The 23,149-nt window shown below is 43.1% G+C and overlaps 1 protein-coding gene across 5 annotated transcripts in view; it reads right to left on the minus strand.

Moving 5' to 3' along the window:
• The window catches only part of CA5B (carbonic anhydrase 5B), a 93,731-nt gene that overhangs the window by 35,609 nt on the left and 34,973 nt on the right, over positions 1-23,149 (minus strand). For 3 of the 5 annotated variants that reach the window (XM_087860251.1, XM_087860252.1, XM_087860253.1), the window contains exon 5: positions 10,251-10,445. In XM_087860251.1, coding sequence (XP_087716377.1) covers positions 10,251-10,392 — 142 coding nt within the window. In that variant the 5' untranslated portion in view covers positions 10,393-10,445. Of the gene's footprint in view, positions 1-10,250; positions 10,446-11,793; positions 12,278-19,877; positions 19,965-23,149 lie in introns of those variants that run through there. The other 2 variants (XM_045805080.2, XM_045805079.2) reach the window with 2 other exon arrangements.

The raw sequence follows: 23,149 nt of genomic DNA on the forward strand, positions 1-23,149 counted from the left end.
GCACTCCTGGCTGCCCTAAAGGACAAAGAAATAGTTAACCTATAGATACCACAATCCTGCAAGTCTTAAGTCTCCCTCAGTTTACAAATGTCTTAGCAGTTTACAAGAACCAAAGCATTTCTATCAATAACCTAGCTTCCGGAAGGGAATGTAGATACAATTAAATGTCTTTATAATCTGCAGCCTCCAGGAAGTTCCCGACCATCTTAATGTTAATGCCTTGCTAGAGGGAAAAACAATCTTAACTTGACAATGGCAAGGCCTCCGGTATCTTGTGTAACATATGAAAGTATTTCCTCAACATCCCTTTTTCCTTACCTCCCCCAACCCCATGGTATATAACAGCCACCCTCACAACCCGGGGCAGCAGCTCTTTCTGCCCACGGGTCCTGTCCCTGTGCTGTAATAAACCACCATTTTGCACCAAAGACGCCTCAAGAATTCTTTCTCAGTCGTTGGCTCCGGACTCCACCTCACTGAACTTCACCTATATTCCCCAACCTCATCAATTGTAGTATGAAAAAATGCATGTTCCTAGAAATTATGAAATGTACTCATAAATTTACTAATCTAAAGAATACTGGTATAACAAAAGGTTATAGTTGCTTAGTACTTGGTTTTCACCAAAAGCTAAGGTTCCTAAGAGTTATGAATTCTAATAAATGTAGTTAGGACTACTAGAAATAATAAGAAAAACAACTCTGTATGCAAGAAAAGTAAGATCTGTGCTTTGGGGAAAAAAATAGGAATGGGAATATATTTTTGTTGAGGGAAAAGAAAGTAATTTTTTCCTAAGGTGAGACTGATTATTTAAGGGAGGAAAACTTAGGGCAAACTGAATATAAACAGGAAAGTTGCAGAAAGGTTTATGAAAAGGGAATCTTTAGAAGTCAATTTTGTGTGTGGTCAGTACTAGCTAAGATTAGAATAAATTTAAGAAAGTAGATGGGTTTTATTTATTTTTTTTTAAGTAATTTTTATTTATTTGACACAGAGAGACAGCCAGCGAGAGAGGGAACACAAACAGGGGGAGTGGGAGAGGAAGAAGCAGGCTCCCAGTGGGGCAGGGAGCCCAATGCGGGGCTCGAGCCCAATGCGGGGCTCGATCCCAGGACTCTGGGATCACGCCCTGAGCCAAAGGCAGAGGCTTAACGACTGAGCCACCCAGGCGCCCCAGTAGATGGGTTTTAATGTCAAAAATACACTAATGCAAAGTTAAAATTCTTGTTTTCCCTTTGTTAAAAAACCGAAAGTTTTCTTAAACTATCGATCTACTCTTAATAAGACATTGTAAATGTTTTTATCTTTAAAGTTACCTGCCTAGAAAAGGATTCTGTGGTTTGCCAAAATAATTTCCAGATTTTATCAGATCTTTGATATAGTTTAAAAAAAAAACAAAAACCTCTGAATCTTAATATTTAAAACAAGCTAAATTCGATTACAGCTATGGAATCTTCTGTATTTGCCTTTGATATTTTATTGTCAAGTTGGTTATATGGATAATTAAATACTGTTTCATGATGATCAGAGATCCTATTTAATAAAATGTTCAAATCTTTTGATATTTTTTGACATACTTCCCAAAATCAAATTCTAAAATGAAATCTTTTGACTACAATCTAACTGAGATGTTCCAGAGAGCTCCTGGAACATTTCAAAGATTTTGTGAGAGATTAAACTATTTACAAGGCGCCTGGGTGGCTCAGTCAGTTAAGTGTCTGCCTTTGGCTCAGGTCATAATCCCAGGTTCCTGGGATCGAGCCCCACATCAGGCTCCCTGCTCAGCAGATAGCCTGTTTCTCCTTCTTCTGCTGCTGCTGCTCCCCCTGCTTATGCTCTCTCTCTCTGTCAGATAAATAAAATATTTAAAAAAAGAAATTAAACTAATTAGGCTTATTTGGTATATTAAATTAAATGAGAAGTATTGTCAAAAATGATATTAAACCCTGCTAGATTATATTTGTGTAGATATATAATTAAAATAAGGGTTCTAAAAACTGCATAAAACCCCTAGAAATCTGATGTCCTGGTATGTTATTATCTTAAAGTGTTGTGTGTCAGAGAAATAATCACATTTCCTTGCCACTTGCATCATAATGAACTCTAATCAAATCTTTAACCATGGCCATTTTTTAAGATTTTATTTATTTATTTGACAGTGAGAGCATAAGTAGACAGGGTGGCAGGAAGAGGGAGAGGGGGAAGCAGGCTCCCCGCTGAGCAGAGAGCCCGATGCGGGACTCAATCCCAGGACCCCAAGATCATGACCTGAGCCGAAGGCAGATGCTTAACCAGCTGAGCCACCCAGGCGCCCCATAACCATGGCCATTTTTAACTACTGTCATTTACAGTCACTGTTTTACACTGATGCCATTGCAATGTATTTCATCTTCAGTGAAACTCACAGGAAAAACTCTTGAGGACAAGTTTCTGATAACCTCAAGATCATAAAATTGAACTAGGTAAGAATGTCTAAAACTAGTGGAAAAACGGGATTCAAGCAAAACAAAAACATGGGACTAATGAACTGAGGATGATGATTATAATTTTTGTGACTTTTGTTTAAAACATTTCCAACTTTTTTTTTTAAAGATTTTATTTATTTATTTGACAGAGATAGAGACAGCCAGCGAGAAAGGGAACACAAGCAGGGGGAGTGGGAGAGGAAGAAGCAGGCTCCTAGCGGAGGAGCCTGATGTGGGGCTCAATCCCACAACACCGGGATCACGCCCTGAGCCAAAGGCAGATGCTTAACCGCTGTGCCACCCAGGCGCCCCTAAAACATTTCCAACTTTTAAAAATGCTTTGCTTTTCAAGAGTAAGGAAATCTTTTCTCTTAAGCTACTGATCTATAATAATTTGATAAATTATACCGTTATAAGCAGTACTGAAACATTTATCTTTTCTCCCTACCTGAACCCTCTAGAATTCAGAAACTCAGTGAGTATTCTTATATTTTTATGGCAGTATATTTATTTGCATAAGTTCAATAAAAATCTGTTCTCCTTGTACTAGGGCACAACTGGAAGCATGGTTATATTACCAAGGCTTTGACAGGAATGTCATATCTGGGACCTGGATATATTCAGATATGACCAGACAGCTTTAAGGAACTAAGTATGACTTTATGGAACTAATGAAATCTCCTGGAAATATCAGCCTATTAGCATGCTTACAGAGTTCCCAGTAGCCATACCAGGTGATAAATTAGGTTACTTCCTAGCAGGTATGGGAACCTCAGGATATTTGGAGAACCTCAAGAAGAGAAGAATCCACCCAAATCTACAGGTATTACAGACAAAGTCTGGCAGGTATCTGGTGCAAGTTTTGGCTTGGTTTCTGGCATTGAGGCTGTTAAAAGTTCAGTCTAGAAATTCCTTATGAAAAGCTCTAACAAGAAAAACAAATATTCTTAACATGTCTATACTACCCAAAGCAATCTACACATTTAATGTGATCCCTATCAAAATACCAATGTTTTTCACAGAATTAAAACAAATAATCCTAAAACTAGCATGGAACCACAAAAGGCCCCAAATAGCCAAAGCAATCTTGAAAAAGAAGAACAAAGCTGGAAGTATCACAACCCCAGATTTCAAGAGACACCACAAAGCTCAAGTAATCAAAACAGAATGGTACTGGCACAAAAACAGACACAGAGGTCAATGGAACAGAATAGAAAACCCAGAAATAAACCCACAATTATATGGTCAATTAATCTTCGACAAAGCTGGAAAGAATATGCAATAGGGAAAAGAGTCTCTTCAACAAATGGTGTTGGGAAAACTGAACAGCCACGTGCAAAAGAATGAAACTGGACCACTTTCTTACACTATACATAAAAATAAACTCAAAATGGATTAAGGACCTAAATGTGAGACCATAAAAATCCTAGAAGAGAGCACAGACTAATTTCTCTGACATCAGCTGAAGCAACATTTTTCTAGATGGGTCTCCTGAGGCAAGGGAAATGAAAGCAAAAATAAACTATTGGGACTACATCAAAATAAAAAGTTTCTGAACAGCCAAGGAAATGATTACAAAACTAAAAGGCAACCTACCTACGGAATGGGAGAAGATATTTGCAAATGACATATATGATAAAGTGTTAGTATCCAAAATATATAATGAACTTATACAACTCAACACCTAACCCCCCAAAAATCCAATTAAAAAATAGGCAGAAGATATGAACAGACATTTCTCCAAAGAAGACACCCAGATGGTCAACAGACACATGTAAAGATGTTCGATGTCACTCATCATCAGGGAAATGCAAATCAACACCACAGTGATATATCACCTTACATCTGTCAGAATGGCTAAAATCAAAACCACGGGAAACAAGTGTTGGCGAGGATGTGGAGAAAAAGGAACCTTGTGCAGTGTTGGTGGGAATGCACACTGGTGCAGCCACTGTGGAAGACAGTATGCAGGTTCCTCAAAAACTTAAAAATAGAGGGGCGCCTGGTTGGCTCAAGAGGGTAACCTCTGGGGGCGCCTGGGTAGCGCAGTGGTTAAGCAACTGCCTTCGGCTCAGGGCGTGATCCCAGCGTTCTGGGTTTGAGCCCCACATCAGGCTCCTCCCCTAAGAGCCTGCTTCTTCCTCTCCCACTCCCCCTGCTTGTGTTCCCTCTCTCGCTGGCTGTCTCTGTCAAATAAATAAATAAAATCTTTAAAAAAAAAAAAAAAGAGGGTAACCTCTGTTTTCCAAACATCTCCTCTCACCTTCCTGATAATGGTCTTCCTTCCCTTTGTATCCATGGACTCCCACCCTTCTCCATAGTTCGTTAAGCCTCAGGTTGCCTCACTGTCCTTGGAATTTCCATTTCCATGTGAATTCCTCTTACATACACTATTAAATTTGATTTTCTCCTGTTAATCTGTCTCATGTCAATTTGATTCTTAGTCCGGCTAGAAGGATCTTGAAGGGTAGAGGAAATTCTTTCTCTCCACTAGTTCACATGATCACATCTACGCATTTCTCTCCCATTTCTTAAAATCCTATAGGCTCTCAAGATCACTTGCAGCCCCTTCCCATACAACCCCACCCTAAATTAAGCATCCCTACATCAGCTGTTACTCCTTGGCATCTATTCTCTGTACCTGCACTGCCTATAAAGTAACCACTCACCCTGTGTGACTGTTTAAATTGAGATGTGCTATGAGTGTATAACACCTAGAGACCTAAAGACTTAGTACAAAACAAGGAATGTAAAATATTTTATTTATAATTCTTATATTCATCTCATGTTAAAGTGAGAATATTTTGGATATGCTAGGTTAAATATTCTTCCTCCCCAACAAATATATTGGTAAAAATAATCTTACCTATTTACTTTATTTTACCTATGTATTTGCTATATTAGAATTAATCTCCCCCAGTTTTGAGATGTAATTGACATACTGTTTGTTCTTTTTTAAATGTGGTTGTTGGAAATCATAGAATTGCCGGTATGGCTCATATTGGTGGCTCACGTTCTTTATCCACTGGACACTGTTGTTCTACACCCTCATTGGCTTTTTCTCCCGTGCCTTGCCCTGTTACTGTCCTTTTCCTCGAAATGTGCGATTTCCTCATGGAACTGAAGCCCACCCTAATAGGCCTAGGGCTGAGCACAGTGACAGGATACACAGGGACAGCCCCCTCCCATATGACACTGTTAAGGATGATCTCAGAATCACAAACTGTCTTCTCAGAGCATGAGGGCTGTAAGGGGCACTTCGATGCTGAGCCCAGACAGCCGCAGCACACACATGCAGTTACCAACACAGGAGACTAGAGCCTACAGTTCCTGGGGGTCAGTTCAGGGCTACGTGTTAGCTCCTTATAACGGCTGACACCTCTGAAGTTATTAATACAATTCTAGGGGGCTCTTGATCAGCCTATTGTTTCTCAAGGTTATTTGAATGTTAATGAGAGACTGTCTGGCGCATCCTGAATCTATATACTTAGGGATTTCCAGAGTTCTTTGTGAAGACACTGCAAAACAAACTTTTTAATACTAATGTTCTTGAGGATTTTTGTCCTTCAAAATTAATTGGAGAAATAACAGAACAACTTTCTAACACAGTTCAGTTATAATACAGACCAGTCTTGTCAAATAGAACTTTCTCTGATGATGGAAAATTTCAATATGGTAAGTGCTAGCAACATGTAGCCATACCACTTTAATAAATCAATATTTACATAAAAATAAACACATGGGACTACTGGCTAGATTTTATACAGTGCCATTCTATTCCATATTGTCCTAAAAATTTTTTTCTCTTCCATCTAAAAGCAGACATCATGAACAATAAGAATCAATGAAGTAATAACAAATAGGAAATATGTACCATTTCAATTCTAGATGATATTTATATTTAATTAAATTAAGTATTAAAATTATTAAATTTATCTTGTTATGGCCCAAGATCTCATGTGTAATTTTTTAAAAAGATTTATTTATTTATTAGAGGGAGAAAGCATGTGCATGAGCAGTGGGGAGGGGCAAAGGGAGAGGAAGAAGTAGACTCCCCACTAAGCAGCGAGCCTGACATGGGGCCCAATCCCAGGACCCTGAGATCATGACCCAGGCTGAAGGTAGACGCCTAACCAACTGAGCCACCCAGGCACCCCTCATGTTTAAATTTTAAGACTTTATTTATCCATTAATTTATTTTAGGTACATTGATTTCCCACTTACCCCTGTCCCCACACATGCAGCATCCTCCATTATCAACATCCCCAACCAGAGCAGGACATTTGTTGTAGTTCATGAACCTACACTGACACATGATAATACCGAAAGTCCACAGTTTACACTGTGGTTTACTCTTGGTGTCATATATTCCATAGATTTGGACGAATGTATACTGACCTGTACCCATCATAATATACGGAGTATTTTCACTATGCTAAAAATCATCTGCTCCACCTATTCATCCCTCCCTATACTCTAACACGTGGCAACTATTGATCTTTTTACTGTCTCCACAGTTTTGCCTTTTGCAGAATGTCATATAGTTGGGATCACAGAGTATACAGCCTTTTCAGATTGGCTTCTTTCACTTAGTAATGTGCATTGAAGGTTCCCACATTCCTTTTCATGGCTTCATAGCTCATTTCTATTCAGTGAGGAACAAAACTCCATTGTCTGGCTACGCCATAGTTAAGGTATACATTCGTCTACTAAAGGACATCTTGGCTGCTTCCAAGTTTTGGCAATTACGAATAAAGCTGCTATAAGTATCCCTGTGCAGGTTTTTGTGCAGACATAAGTTTTCAACAATGCTGGGTAAATACCGAGGAATATGATCGCTGGATTGTATGGCAAGGGTATATCTTGTTCTAAAAGAAACTGCCAAGTTATCTTCCAAAGTGCCTGTACCAGTTTGCATTTTCACTAGCAATGAGTAAAAGCTCCTATTGCTCCTCATCCTCATAATCACTTGGTGTTGTCAGTGTTCTGGAACTTGGCCGCTGTAATAGGTGTGTGGTGATAATCTTATTGTTTTAATTTGCATTTCCCTGATCACAGAACACATAGTAGGGCAGCTTTTTATACTCTTACTTGCCATCTATATATCTTCTTTGGTGAGGTATCTGTTAAGTAAGGACTCTGATCCATTTTTTATTAGATTTTTAAATTAGATTTCCTTATTGGTGACTGTTCGGCTTTGTTTCCTGATCTACTCTAACCCTGGATTTTTTTATGTGACAAAATAAATTTCAGTAGAAGATATACTAAGTGAATTTGATTTTATTTTCATCTTCGGTGACAGGTGCAGGTTTTTTTCTTTACTTTCTCATATTACAAATCAAGTTAGGATTGTCAACAGTGTCTGCTACTTGAGATAACAACAAACAGCAATCTGAGTGGATAGCCAACGATTCCCTGGGAGGTGGGGAGCAGGAACTGAAGGTGAAGCACAGAGCACAGGCTCTGATGAAATGCTGCTTTCTGAATCTGCCACATCCTACCTCCTTCCTTTATTCCTCATTCTGCTTAACCCAATCTTAAAAATGTTCAAACATCTGAGGGAGGCACTGAGCCTATGATGGTGATACAGACGGTGATGATGAAAATCCTAGTACTAGAAGTAACCTGCCAACACAGTCCTCACTGTGTGGCAGGCTCTAAGGACTTTCCATGTTATCTTTTCTAACCCTCAATGATCTTGGGTCATTCTGTCACGCAAGTATACAACGGGCCTTCAGCTGGAGTATTAAGTTGCCAGACACAATGTGTATTGTTTTTACTATTGATCAGTGGAGGGTCTGGGATTTAGGACTAGGACATGCTCTGTGCCTCAGGGCAACAGAGACTCTTTTCTTCTCCCCAGTGAAAAGGGAGGGGTGGTGCAACAACCAAAACCCAAATCAATTCATGACTGTTACCTGTTTTTTTTTTTTAGTAACTTAAAAAGAAGAACATCTGATGTGAAAAATTAATCACGGAAAGGCCGCATCTCCCCAAGCCACCACTTTTTGTTTTTGTTAGCACTAGAGGAAGCAAACTATCCTAAAGACATTCGTAAGTTGGATTTTAGACCTTTAACTTCCAACTCTCTGTTAAAAAAAGTAAAACTTCAGTAAGTACATGAACATGACTAATTTTTTCCATTTTAAGCCTCAGACCACAAAATGCCAATGTTGAGAATAAGCCAGTCCTGGTAGGATGTGGGTCTGTTGGTAGGAAGCCACACCCAGCAACCAGAAATTTATTATGACTTCAACCAGTTCATTTGAATGAGAACAGTCATTGTTGGAGGAAACAAAGTAATTATATAACAAAGATGTATTTAAGCAGCAGGTGCAAGTCCTTGGATTTAGCCAGATTAGCACTACTAACTTAAAAGCATTCCTTTCTTACCTTCTTCTTTTTTTTATTACATGTATATGAAATCAAAAGAGAGCAAACCCAAAGAGAAAAAGTGGAGAAACTGAGACCCAGAAGGAAGCCAACATGTGAAAACCCTTGTCAATTCCTTTAAAATAAGGGAAAATAGGAAAAATTCCTCTTTTAACAATATACTTAGCCGTTTTACCTCCACACAAATTCAAACTCATCTCTCCACAAATAAACACATTATTCTCTCCTATCGTCCCCCTGACTCTTAAGCGGGGGCAGTTTTGTGCCCCAGAGCTCATCTGGTAGCGTCTGCTGGCGTTTTTGGTTGTTACGACTGCGTGGGGATACAAGCGTCGTCTAGTGGGTCCTCGGCAGGGATGCCACTCATCACCCTACAGAGCACACTGCACCCCAAACCACACGGAATGACCCACCCCCGTGTCAGTACTGCCTCGGTGGACAAGCCCTGCGCCACAGGGCCGGGACGGGGAACTGGTATTTCAGGAGCGGAACGAGATGCAAGAGCTTTCAGGAAAGACCATCTGCTGCCTCGTTGATACGCTGCGTCTACGGCAGACACGCATTTAGGTAAGCGGGTCAACTAGAATGAACCCTGCAATTTGTGACCTGAGAAAGAATATTACAGTGTGAAGCTGCTGACCTGCTTACAAACATTAACATGCAACTTCCAGAACGTTAAGATTCACAGAAATAATTCGCAGTCTGTGGGTCAACGTCAGTAGGAAGACTATTGCTAACAAGAACAATACAGAACAGGTTCCAAAGCATCTGAAACTGGGACACCTCTCTTATCCTATTTCTGCATGACATCATTTTAACAGGTTAAAACTAGTCAACAAAAGGACTTTCCAAACCCTATTATGGAAATCACTTTGCAATATATATGTGTATCAAATCAGCACGTTGCACACCTTCGACCTACACAATGTTGGGCGGCAATTCTACATCAATAAACTTGGGGAAAAAGAACTTTCCACATTTATTTTAGAAGAGAAACAGAGAAACAAGTAGTTATTCTCACGGTTCTGAAGGCACATAATCCCACTCTGGAATGCCAATGACACCATATGGATAAACACAGGACACACGTGACTGTCATACCACACCAAGCCTCTTGCTCTCTCTCCCTTTTTTTTTAAAGATTTATTTATTTGAGAGAGACAGAGAGCATGAGCCGGCTGGGGATGGGGGTGGGGGGCAGGGAGGAAGGTCAGAAGGAGAGGGAGCAAGAATCTCAATCAGACTCCAAGCTGAGTGCGGAGCCCAATGCCGGGCTCGATCTCACAACCCTGAGACCGCGACCTGAGCCAAAACCAAGAGTCGACCGCTGAAGCGACTGCACCCCCCAGGTGCCCCCACCTCTCCCTCTCTTTAAGGCAGCAGTGTACTCACAGGCTCGGTTCCGGCTTCTGTACGTGCAGGTGTAGAGGCTGCAGGGCCTCGCTGGCACGAACCTGGGGGTCTGGAATCTTCTCCACAGTGACTTGCATGGAGAGCCTTGAAGAATGACCCTCAGGCTACCCATCACCACCATGTTTAGCTGGAAATCTTGACTGGGTCCCAAATAACTTGCAGGAACCTAATAACCTAGAGGCAGGAGGACAGAGGAGGCAAAGCTGTAAACAACGGAGGCTGACCATCAAGTGGAAACCTCTAAGCCGGACAACAAGGTTCAGACTATGAGTACACATGACAGGGGTGAGGTGGGGAGGGGCCGGGGGGGGAACGAGTCAGTGGTTAATCCACTTCTCTTCCTGAAACTCATTGGTCACTCCAGGAGGACAGACTCTCGCTGTCACGTCCACTTCCCACTCCTGCCCGCACACCAGCCCCATAGACTTCGGTTCTTCCTACTCCCGAAGCTCCCTCCCACCTCAGGGCTTGTGCAGATGTGCTCCTTCCCTGGAGCACTCCTCCTTCATCTGTCCCTGGGGAACTCCTCCCCTCTCCTCAGGTGTTCCACTCCAGCACCACTTCCTAGAAGCCCCCCGTCCCCGACCATGCGCTCACCGGGTGAGCCTAGCGCCCTCCCAGTGTGCCCCGCAGCTGCACACCTGATCAAGAATGTACTTTAGGACGCCACCTCCCCGGCAACCAAGCCCACGGCGGTAAGGACCGTGTCTGTCTCTGTCACAGCTGCATCTCTCAGGGACACAGTGCCTGGCCTGTGATGGCAGCTCGGTGACCTGGGCACACCCCCTTGGTGATGGAGATGTTGATCCCGGTTTCAAGAACCGCAAACTGTGAGGTGTTGCCAGTATGTTCTTGCACAGTATGAAGGGCTTTTCCTAGATGCCACCACCACCCAGTTGTGGGGTTATTTATACTTTTGAGACACTTTCAAACGCTTGCCATTTAAGAGGAGGGCCTCATAACCCTACCTATACGATCGGAAGGAGCCCCAAAGCTCTGCCCGATCCGAAGGAGGACCGTGCCCAAAGACAAATCTAAGCTAGTCTCACAGGGATGGGAATTCTGCCAGTAAACGTTTGCATTTCAACATTCACTGTCATTTCCTTTGTTCCAGGCACCACGTTGGGCGCTGGGATGCAAAGCGGAACAAGGCATGACCTCCACCTTCCAGGCGTGCAATTCATTTCTCCCCCTTGGAGCCTCTTGAAATGCACATCATACGGCAGGAGAAACCATCCGTGACTCCTCAGTCTGCCTTCGGCCTGTCGGAGGCCACTCCACTGTCTGGCAATGGTGGCAGGGAGGACAGGGGCCCGAAGTGACAGAAAGAGAAATTATGATCCCTAGCAATGCTAAGCAAAGAGGCAAATGTTCTCATTTCACCCTTCCCTCTCTTCATGTACCTCACTGCTTTTAATTGGCTGTGAATGAGCTCTTCTTTGTACTGCTGCCCTTGACCCCGCTAGACGTGAACTAGAGAGAAGGCTACACCTAAGGAAAAGGAGAGAAAAACAAATCATACCTGAGCTGCGTCCAGTAGAAAGCAGGAAGCACAGTTACTTCCTATTACTGCCCGGAAAGGAACAAATGAGGGCTCCAGGACGAACCCTTTATAAGCAGCAACAAGCCATGTATCTGGACAAGTATTGCAAAGTGAAGTGTGGCAAGTAGCCAGCCTCTCAGCCTGGTGTCACGCACGCTGCTGTGTGCATCCTTTTGCCAATGAACACACTGAATGCAGGGAGCAAAGATGCACGATCACCACGTTAAAGGGGACTGGTCGAAAGTTCTGAATCCCATGGACGCTCCTCACCCTCAAGCCTAAGTCCTTACCCAGGGTCTTCAGACCAGTGACACATAAAGTATGCCTGCATTGCCAATAGATGCCAGAAATTCTCAAACCAAGTTAAAATCACTTCAGTTTTATGTGTGTACATACACACATTTTGAGGGGTATGTCAATATGTACCTTATTTAAGATACGCAAAATCTGACTCAGGATTTCAAATACAGATTGCTAATAAACTTTCAGAATACTATCTTGATAGTGCCTTGAGCCAAATAAAAGTCCCTCGTTTTCAAATACCTTCATTAACTGAATTAACTGAACAGGCTTAAGGAATAATAGACCATTAGCTACCTCATTTCAGAATCTATTTCCTTTTTTCCCTTAATTTTTTATTTTGGCAAGCTTCAAATTTGAACAAACAGTGGAAACACTATAATAAAACCACCTATGTACCTAACACTTTATTTCAATAATTATCTGCTGGTGGCCAAGCATGTTTTATTTATACCCACCATCCTACTTCCCCTCTCTTTGAGACTTTGAAGCAAATGACAGACATCTTAGAAACTTATCCATGATTATTTTCCATAGGAAAATATCTCCAAATTAATTTATAGTTTCTTCTCCATAAAAATCACCTGTAGGAAATAGCCTACGGTGATAATTTATGGACAGAATATGAAAGGTATCAATTTTCCAAAATTAAAAACATAGCAAAAAGCCCAGTAACCTGATACTTTCTCAGTGCCTACCTATCCCTTCATGTAAACATTTCACTTCCCTCTTGATCTCTCAACCCTGATCTTGGAGGAGAGCTCACATCAAGAACTTTATGCTTCTTTCTAACTTGTAAGACTATGGGCAGCATGAAAATGTATTACTTATAATTGCAGATCAGCAGAGTAAAAGGATTATACCAACTGAAATATTTAAGAGTGAGGCTTAGTGTACACCCTTCATTTTACGCAAGAAAGAATCCAGAAGCACAGGAGTAGGAGAAACATTTTATCAGGAACACTGCACAAGAGGTTGACTCCGTGACTTTAAATGGTGTAAGGGCTGAGAAAGCTCCCAGAAAGAGCTGGTAAGTGTTGTAGAAATGAAAATTATTATTATTAAAACTGAGTTTGCTAAAATGCTCCCCATGCTATAAATGCAAACACTAAGAAAATAGCAGTTTGGGACGATTTTTAATTTCATGTTTTTTCTTTTCTTTTGAGATAATAACATCAAACAATTTCAACTACACACGGTTCTCTCATAAAATCCATTTGACAATAACATGAAATTTTAAAAATTGCTAAGAGGTATGGGGAAACCTTGCCTGAATTCTGTGCTTCTTTCCATTGACTTCCATCCCTGAATTGAAGCAATAATGAGTAATTTATCTCATGCAAAGCACTGGGTTGGGTGAAGACGAAAAAATCATGTTTTCTCCCCATCCCCACAAACTTGCAATCTATTAAAAAACTATTAAACAAGTAAACCTCCATTTTTTTTAGTCACCATTTTATAGTATGGTAAAATACACATAATATTTATCATTTTAACCTTTTTCAAGCATACAATTTGGCGGCATGAAATACATTCATGATGTTGTGTAACCATCACCAGTATCTATACCCCAAACTTTTTCATCATCCCCAACATAAATTCTATACCCATTCAACAAAAATTCCCCATTCCTCCCCACCCCCCCAGCCCCCAGCAACCTCTGTTCTACTTTCTGTCTCTAGGTATTTGCCTACTCTGGATACTTCATGTAAGTGGACTCATACAATATTCTCCCTGAGTCTGGCTTATTGCACTTAGCATAATTAAACAAATACTTCTTAATCAAAGCCAGATGTGATGACAGCTCTGACTTAATTCAGTGAGAACACAGAGGGCAGAGGCTCTAAGTTTCAGGAGAGGGCAGCATCTAAATCATGTGTCAGAGGAGACAGACAATTTTAACAGGAGAAGAAAGGTAGAGAGATAAGACAGGGGTAATGTCAGGGATTAGGAGGACATTTGGGGAGGCAGGGGTGTTTAGGACTCAAGGCTGGAGAGGACAGTTAGGGTTGAAATGGCCAGAACCTTGGGTTTATTCAATAATCCCAGTAACAGAGGGAGGTTGGCAAAGATGTGGAAAGGGACTCCTTTCTTGCTTACAATCTAGATGGAAAAAGAGACTTAGTAATTCCCAGGAAGAGAATGACAAGTACAACATATACTCAAAAGACGGGATATGCTGGTTTGTCCTTCAAAGGGAAAGTTGTAATAAGACACAGCAGAAGGCATGCCCAACTGCCAAGGGAGTTGAACAGACAAGTAGGCACGCACTTGTCCCTGCATAAGGGGCTCTATGGGGATTTGAGGCATGTTAGCATGGTGCCAGAGAAGCCTGGGGGACTGATCCTTGGTCTAGCTCCACAGACAGCCAGGGCTGTGGTCACGCCTTTGGGGACTGCCCTGCACTCCGCGGTCATGCTGCCTGGAGGCTGATGACACCTAGCCCAGAGGAACTGTCTCCTGCCCACTTCCAGACCGACTCTCTAGGGCTAGAGGTACACAAAAGCTCCAGATGGCCTGACATCACCTCACCCTCTCCTTCATCCTCCTTCAAAAAACCCACCCAGGGGCGCCTGGGTGGCTCAGTCGTTAAGCGTCTGCCTTGAGCTCAGGGCGTGATCCCAGGGTCCTGGGATGGAGCCCCACATCAGGCTCCCTGCTCTGCTGGGAGCCTGCTTCATCCTTTCTCACTCCCCCTGCTTGTGTTCCCTCTCTCGCTGGCTGTCTCTCTCTGTCAAATAAATTAAAAAATCTTAAAAAAAAAAAAAACCCACCCAATGGGGGGTTGCATGTCGTGCTATGGAAATCTGAACCTCTGTCTAAGAATGATGCTGACCTCACAGCAGTGGACACAGACTCTGAAGATAACTTTTTGTGTGTTTAGACAAAAAAAAAAAAAACCCTGTTTTGTAACAAAGCCAAGTGTATCTGAGCTTCCCATCATCCCAAGTCTGTTATGAATATTTGTTAAGGCGCTGACCATGCAGATGCCCAGGGGATGCAATGGAAGGTAGGACCAGATGGGGATTTGAGATTAACTTGAAGAATATCAATTTCCAAGAGACTGGAAGACCCTCAGGTCTTGTTCCATATATACAGGGTGGTTTCTGATGACCCCATGTGCACAGCACAGGATGGAACGGAGTGGGCAGAGTGGAGCCGGGAAGGTCAGTGACAAGGAGATTCCTTCAACCATCCTTCATTCAATCCACCACTCTTTTATCTTTTTATTCATCAGGACATCAACCAAATGTCTATTAAATGCCACACACTGTTCTAGGATCATTGCGGGGCTAAAACAAAGTCCCTACCCTTGTGGAACTTACATTCTAGTAGGGGGAGACAGACAATAAACAGCAGTGTAATACATAAGTCAGTTGTACAGACAATTAAAATATATTCAGTGAAAAGTAGAGCAGGATAAGGTGAAGTTGGATTGTCACGGGGAAAGGAGCGTTGCATTTAAAATAAGTTGCTCAAAGGAGGCCTTATTGAGAAGGTGAGATTTGAGCAAAAGGTTGAAGGAAATGAAGGAATTAGTAACAGGGCTATCAGGAGGAAGGGTACTCCAGGAGGGAATTGCCTGTGCAAAGACCCTAAAGTGGGAGCGCGTCTGGCACATACAAGGGGATAGGAAGGAGGCCGGCATGGCAGGAACAGAGTGCACTAGGAGGAGGGTAGTAGGAGAGAAGGTGGAGAGGTCATGGATGCCAGATCCTGTAGATTTCTAGGCCACTGTAAAGGTTTTTTCCTCCTACTCAGGGTTTCTCAACCTTGACATGATTGACATTTGACCAGAAAACTCTTTGCGGTGTGTCCTATATGATGTAGGAGGTTTAGCAGCATCCCTGGCCTCTACCCATTAGTTGCCAGTGGCACCCTCCCTCCAACTGTGACAACCAAAAATGTCTCCAGATGCCGCAGATGTGCATTGGAAAAGGGGAATCACCTCTGATTGGAAACCACTGCTCTAAGCGAAATCAGGACACAATGGAGTTTTGGAAGAATAGGAGGGACACCATCTGATGTGTATTTTTAAAAGATCATTCAGGCTGACCTACTGGAAATCAACTGGAATAGGAAGCAAGAAAGCAGCAGGGAGATCATTCAGGATAATCTGGGGGCTTGGAACAAAAGATGTCATAGCGGAGATGGTGAAAACGGGTTGGGCGTTGGCTATATCTTGGAGAGACTGCCCATAAGATGTGAGAGAAAGGAGTCAAGGATGGCTAGATGATTCTTGGCCTAAACAACCGGAAGGGTGGAGTTGCCAAGAACTGAGATGAGGACCACAGTGTACAGAACAGGTTTTAGGTGGGACATCAGTAGTTCAGATTTGGGAATATGAGTTTGAAATGAAATTCCAGTAATCCAAGTGAGACAATATGAAGCACTGAACCAGACAGTGACAGTAGCGATGGACCAAAGTTCTTTGTATTCAAGAGATTGCCATTTTGGTAAAAAACATAGGATTTGGCACTCAACTGGAGAAGAGAGAAGGGAAGAAGGTGAAGAAGGCCCCATGATGTTATGGCTGGATCACGCTGGTGGTAGAATGAGGATGAATGCCTGAAGAGAGAAACAAGCTGGCAAAAGGAGCCAGTGGGAAGGGAAAGAGGACAGTCTTCCTGCTAATCCTATGGGTTTGAGGTCCAAGGGGACAGTGAGAGGAAAAGTCTAGAAGAGAGTTGGCAGGACAGCTCTGGTGATCAGGAGAAGTCACAAGGCTAGAAAGAGAAGGAAAATCCCCGCCCCTTCCCCCAGGAGTAACATGTGTATAGAGGGAGCCTGACAAAATGGGAGTAAGGAGGCCAGGAGACAGAAAGAGCAGTCAAAGACAATCAAGGAAGGAACAGAGCATGGAATGTCAGCAGTGAGGAAGGTTCCAGGAAAATCCAAATAAACAGAAACTCAATTTAGCTAATTCTAGGCTACAATACTTGTAGCAATCCATGAGATTATTTATGCTAAAGCCCAAAGCCAATCCACTCTGTTACATTAAAATTATAATTTATTGATAGGTGGTCATTTAAATTTACCTATGGATCTCATAAAATCTAAGCTTATAAAACCACAAATAATGTTTACCATACGTTATACATAACAATAAACTACTAGCATACCTTACCAGATTTCACAGAAAATCTGTCCTTACTCAAGTTTGTCTTTTAAGATGGAGTTGTAGCCTGGATGGGCCCCATGAGTGCTACGTTTTTTGTACTATATGCCTTTGCTATCACTAATTATTTATGTATGTCCTCGGCTTTTACTAACATGTCCTTTATTTATTTTTTTTAAGATTTATTTATTTACTTATTAGACAGAGAGAGACAGCCAGCGAGAGAGGGAACACAAGCAGGGGGAGTGGGAGAGGAAGAAGCAGGCTCCCAGCAGAGGAGCCTGACGTGGGGCTCGATCCGGGAACGCCAGGATCACGCCCTGAGCCAAAGGCAGATGCTTAACGACTGCGCCACCCAGGCGCCCCCTAACATGTCCTTTATCCACTGTTTTGCAGACTTAGAAATGTGTGAAAAAAGAAAAAATTCTAAAAGCCTTTAAAGAATCATTCATAAATTATGTATTCATTAAATGACAGGTAATGCTGACCCTTGAACAACACAGCTCCATTTATATGTGGGGTTTTTTTTCCCCAATGAATAAATATATTTTCTCTTCCCTCTGATTTTCCTAATCATATTTTCTTTACTCTCCCTTACTTTATTGTAAGAATATAGTATACCATACGTATAACATATAAAATAGGTGTTAATTGACTATGTTATTGGTAAGGTTTTTTTTTTTTTTTTTTAAAGATTTTATTTATTTATTTGACAGAGAGAGACAGCCAGCGAGAGAGGGAACACAAGCAGGGGGAGTGGGAGAGGAAGAAGCAGGCTCATAGCGGAGGAGCCTGATGTGGGGCTCGATCCCAGGACTCCGGGATCACGCCCTGAGCCGAAGGCAAACGCTTAACCGCTGTGCCACCCAGGCGCCCCTATTGGTAAGGTTTTTGACCAACAGTAGGCTATTAGTAGTTATGTTTTTAGGGAATCAAGTTATAGGTAGAGTTTCAACTGGGCAGGGGGTCGGCACCCCTAATCCCTGTGTTGTTCAGGGGTCAACTGTAGTTTGAACTCTGCCTGATTAAGCCATTTATACATATACAAAATAGACAGAAAAAAAAGTACTCTAACTAAAAGTTACAATTACATTGAAAAAGATTCCTTGATTCTCATCAGACTGACCCTTCAGTTTTCTCACCTCCTGAGTTCAAAGAAGCCAGTCTTTTGAAAAACCCTGAAATGTAAATCAGGGGTTATGCTGTCTTGTCCCACTGAGAAAGCTGAGCTTCTTCCTCTCACCTACTTCTTCCCCCAAAATCATGATCACAATCTGGGGTTGCCAGAGGTTTCAAAATACATTTCTAGTAACTGTTTTGTGTGCTGCAACCAAGTGCCCCAGTGCTGCCAATGAGATTAAATGAATTTTCCTCCTCCCATCAGATTTCCAAAATATTCAAGTTCACTCATTCACTCACAACTCACTCAGTCTTTATTTGAGTCCCAACTGTGAGTGGTCACAACCTTTTGACTGGCTCCAGGGAGAACAGGAAAGGTGTGTACAGGCCCAGAGAATGGTGCCCTTGCTGATCTTGGCCTTTCCGTGAATTTCAGTCCTGGTTCTGACATAAAAATTATCTGAGAAAGGCCTGATAACTGAAAGGTTTTCCATTTCCAACATATCCATGAACAGTGACCACTCTGAGGGATGTGCAGGGGCAGATAAGGGGTAGGGTCTGGAGCAGCTTCCCTCATGAGAGAAATCTGCCTACTCCTCTCCTTATTCCAGCAAGGTTTTTAATAACAGAGAGGAGATGGCCAGATTAGCAGTAAAGGGTGAAGAAGAAGCAGAAAGCAAGTTAGTTTTCAGTGGCTGGGAGAGAACAAGTTCTAACCAAATTAAGATGTGCACATTAACTTCTTGTATTTCTCAAACTTTCCCAGGGAAAATACAGGGGAGGGGAGGGCACTTACATTAGTATTAAGGGATTGCCACCAGCCTTAAGGTAGTAGCATTTAACAATGCCACAAAGACTCGTAACTATCAAAAACGTTTGTACTTGAGCGGTTCTCCTTCAGTTCTGGGACGGGGCACAAAACAAAAAGGCCAGAAGTAATTGCAGAATGGAGGAGGTTCAGAACTGTCCACGTGACACAGCTGTGATGCTGATCCCCTGCCTTGGAGGTGGCTCCGACTCCGTCCACAGACCCTGGTATAGGAGCGGGTGGCGGATGGGGGGGGTGGGAAATACAGTCCAGACCCAAGTTAGTCCCAGCTTGCTGCGCCTCGGTTTCCGTAACTGCAATCTCAGATTTTGTAGCCCTTACCCCTGTCTACAGCTACTTCACAGGAGACTGGACTTTTTGAGTTAATTCACATCCAACCACCCCTTGGCAACACTCCTTCCTAAGGAACTGCCCTCACGCCCCTCTCCCAATTCCCTCAGACAGCTGTTTCCCGGCAAGTGCAATAACCCTAAAGGAGGTGCTGCCATCTGGTTGGTGACTCCCATATTAGAAGGGGGATGCAGGGGGGAAAAGACAAAGCCGTACCGGGACCCCAGCAATACTCGCAGGACCAACAGCTGTCCGGGCTCTGAGACCTGGCGTGGCAGGGCAAGGGTGTGTGAGGAGGGTCCCAGCCCCTCCTGAGTCGGCCTGCCCCCGCTGTGGCCCTCACTCCAGTTGGCCACCGGCCCTTACCTTAGCGTTTCTCCAGAGAACAAACCTCGGCGGCTAGCTCTAGCCCCGAGACCCGTGGCAAGTGCGCTTAGCCATCATAGCCACGCCCCGTCTTCACGCCCCACAGCCCAGGCCACGCCCCCTCTAAGCCTCTCCCCGTGAGGCCGGGGCCACGCCCCCTTACGTCCTTACGTGTGGCCTCGGCTACGCCCCTCCAAGGCCAAGCTGTCGGGCGTCCGCGGCCGGGCCGCTCCCCTCCCGTCACAGCCACGCCCACTCGCCCGGGCCACGCCCCTGAGCTCCGCCTGGGCCCCGCCCTCCACCTTGGTTACGCCCCTGTGCTCTGCTGTGGCCTGGCTCCTCCTGCAGGGCCAAACCCCTAGCGTTCCCTCCTACCAGGCGGGACTTGGCCACAGGGACACGAGGTCGCGTGGGCGGCGCCCTTGTCTCTAGAGAAACCCTCCCGGGTCTGGGAACTGAGCGCTGGCGACATTTTGTCGGGTGAAATCAGACCGCAGGCTTAAGAGCCTCGTCTAGAGAATGACTTGGCTTAGGTTTCTCCCATTTCTAAACATCAAGACTGAATGTACTGAGAGCAGGTCGCTCAGTAAGGAAATGCAAATATTGGACGAGTCACACAACCGTGTTCCTTCCTGTTAATTTCATGTCCACTTTACCCGAGTTTCTTGGAGGCAGTTTTCACATATGAACTTGAATTTGGAATTGCTTCTTCCAGCCAGTTTTCACATCCTCTAAACCAGAACTATGGACCAATGATCCTGTCCCTCAGCCAACCTTAAGTGCTACACAGATGAGTGGGGTAAACAGAACTCTTGTATTTCCTGATAGCTCCTCCAGAGGACCTTGCTTAGGCATCCAGTGAGCTCTGGCTGTCTAGGGCCTGTGGAGACACGACCACACTGAGACTGAAACTCTGGTTGCAAGCCCTGTGGGTGCCCTAAGATCACTCTGCTAGCATTCCTCTCTCCACTTAAAACTCTGGGTCCACAGGAGAAGGTTATAACCAGCTTTTCTACCTCTGTGCAGAAATCTCTGATTCATTCATTCAAATCCTATTTTTTGAGTACATGCTCCCCTAAGAAAGAAGATAAGCCTCCAGGAGCTTACAGTCTGAAGTTGTCCCAACTTGGGTTTGTTTGTGACAAGAAATGATGAGAAAGTTAGAGAAGGTGTGGCAAGGGGCTGATAGGTGGAAAAGGATTTGGTAAGCACAGGTCTTCTTGATTTGATTAGTAGGAATATGTTTCGGTACCAAACATAAGAAGTCACCTTTATAGGACTTAGTATACTTCTTTACACTATATATTCTCTTAGCCTTTTCACATGTGTAGAAAGATAACATTTCTTTGCTCCCAGCAGTAAGATTTGCTATGTTTATTTTTTCATATGCCAACAATACAGATTTTGTGATAGCATATTTAGTTACTTTCTCTTTTCTTCCCACCCTCCATTCCATTTCTGGCTTGAAGATAGTGGGAATATTCAAAATGTTGCTCTACAAAGAACACAGAGAAAAGAACAAGTTTAACAGAACACTGGTATTAAGCTCATTCTGACCCTGAGAACCCTGCCTCATTTATAAAATGTTTCAACTGTCAGTCATTTTTGCCTGAAAAATGGACTCACAGAAATCGGTCCAAATACAGCCTGAGTAATTTACTGAGCTGATGTTTATAGTGAGTTCTACCTCACCTTCTTCCACAAACAATTTGAGGCAGCTTACAAAAATATTGACATTACTGAATACAACCAATAGCTGAAGGAGCCAAGGAAAGGGGAACTTAATGTAAGGAGAATACAGCAGTCAGTGCTAAGATCAGCATTTAAGTATGCAGGCCACCAGATCCAGAACAGTTGTTTAAGTTGGGACAAAGATTTGCCCCTAAGCTTTTCTTTTTTCTTTTCTTTTTTTTTTTTAAAGATTTTATTTATTTATTTGACAGAGATAGAGACAGCCAGCGAGAGAGGGAACACAAGCAGGGGGAGTGGGAGAGGAAGAAGCAGGCTCACAGCGGAGGAGCCTGATGTGGGGCTCGATCCCACAATGCTGAGATCACGCCCTGAGCCGAAGGCAGACGCTCAACCGCTGTGCCACCCAGGCGCCCCATGCCCCTAAGCTTTTCAACAGCATTAGAAAAGAGGAAATAGCAATCGTTTTAAGGTCTTCTAGTGTTCTTAAGATAAAAATCAATCTTTTAGTTTTAGTTTAGTGTTGTTTTGTTTTAGAAACACAGTTTTTCTTGAATTTCTGTCCTGAGAAAAATCCTGTTTTCTCATATAGATGATGTGGTGAGCTAAGTGGGAAATAAGTGTCGTGAGGAGTTAAACGCAGGTCCCCTCTCTGTAAGCTGTTGACACAATCACAAAACACAGTGCATTAAATCGATTCTATGAACCACCAAAACTTTTCTGTTCATCCAAGCACATAGGCCCTCCAGGGTAGCATTTTCATAATCTTTCCCTAGGATGGCAAATGGGTTTCAACTCACATGCCGACTATGAGCTATCTGTGGTGGCTGCCTGAATAACTGTGCTGAGCTTTGTATCTTTGTCTAGGCTCAGAAGGAAAAAGTTCTGTGACTGATTAACAATGTCTGTCATGGGCGAAGGATGGATGCATGGCTTCGTGCAAAAACCTATCTGGTAGCTCCGCTTTGCAGAAATAGAGGTCTCTGCATGTAGAACTTTTGTGTAGTTACAGCAAGTCAACAATTCTCATTATAGGGCTTTTGATAAATATTCAGCAGAAGAGTTCAAGTGATCCTCTCTCAATCTGTCCCACCCACACTAGTCTCCCCTGTTCATTCCTATCTTGGAACATTTCCCTTGCTGTTCCCATTGTTTGGACCACTTGTTGCCTACATTTACATGATCAGGTTTTTCTCATCATTCAGTTCTCAGCTAAAATGTTGTCTCTTTAGAGCTGTCTTTCCTGACAACCATATCTGAAATTGTATCCAGAGCCTCTCCATTTGCACTGAACACAGGGAGCACCTGGAGATCGTTATAATGCATACTCTGACTCAGTGATTCTGGAGTGGGACCTGAGATTCTGCATTTTGTAATCTCTCAGGAGATGCAAACCTGATGGTCCACAAAACACACTTTTAAGTAGCAGCCCCACCCCTCTATCTCTTATTACATTGTCCCTTTCATTTTCCTCCACGGGGTGTCTCACCACTTATGTATTTTCTGGTTTGTATATTGGACTATCTGTTGGTTGGTTGTTTACTACAATGTAAATTCCCTAAGAACAGGGACTTTGACCAGAT

Source organism: Ursus americanus, chromosome X (assembly GCF_024610735.1).
Source record: "Ursus americanus isolate L20-20 chromosome X, mUrsAme1.1.p, whole genome shotgun sequence".
Classification (NCBI taxonomy): domain Eukaryota; kingdom Metazoa; phylum Chordata; class Mammalia; order Carnivora; family Ursidae; genus Ursus; species Ursus americanus.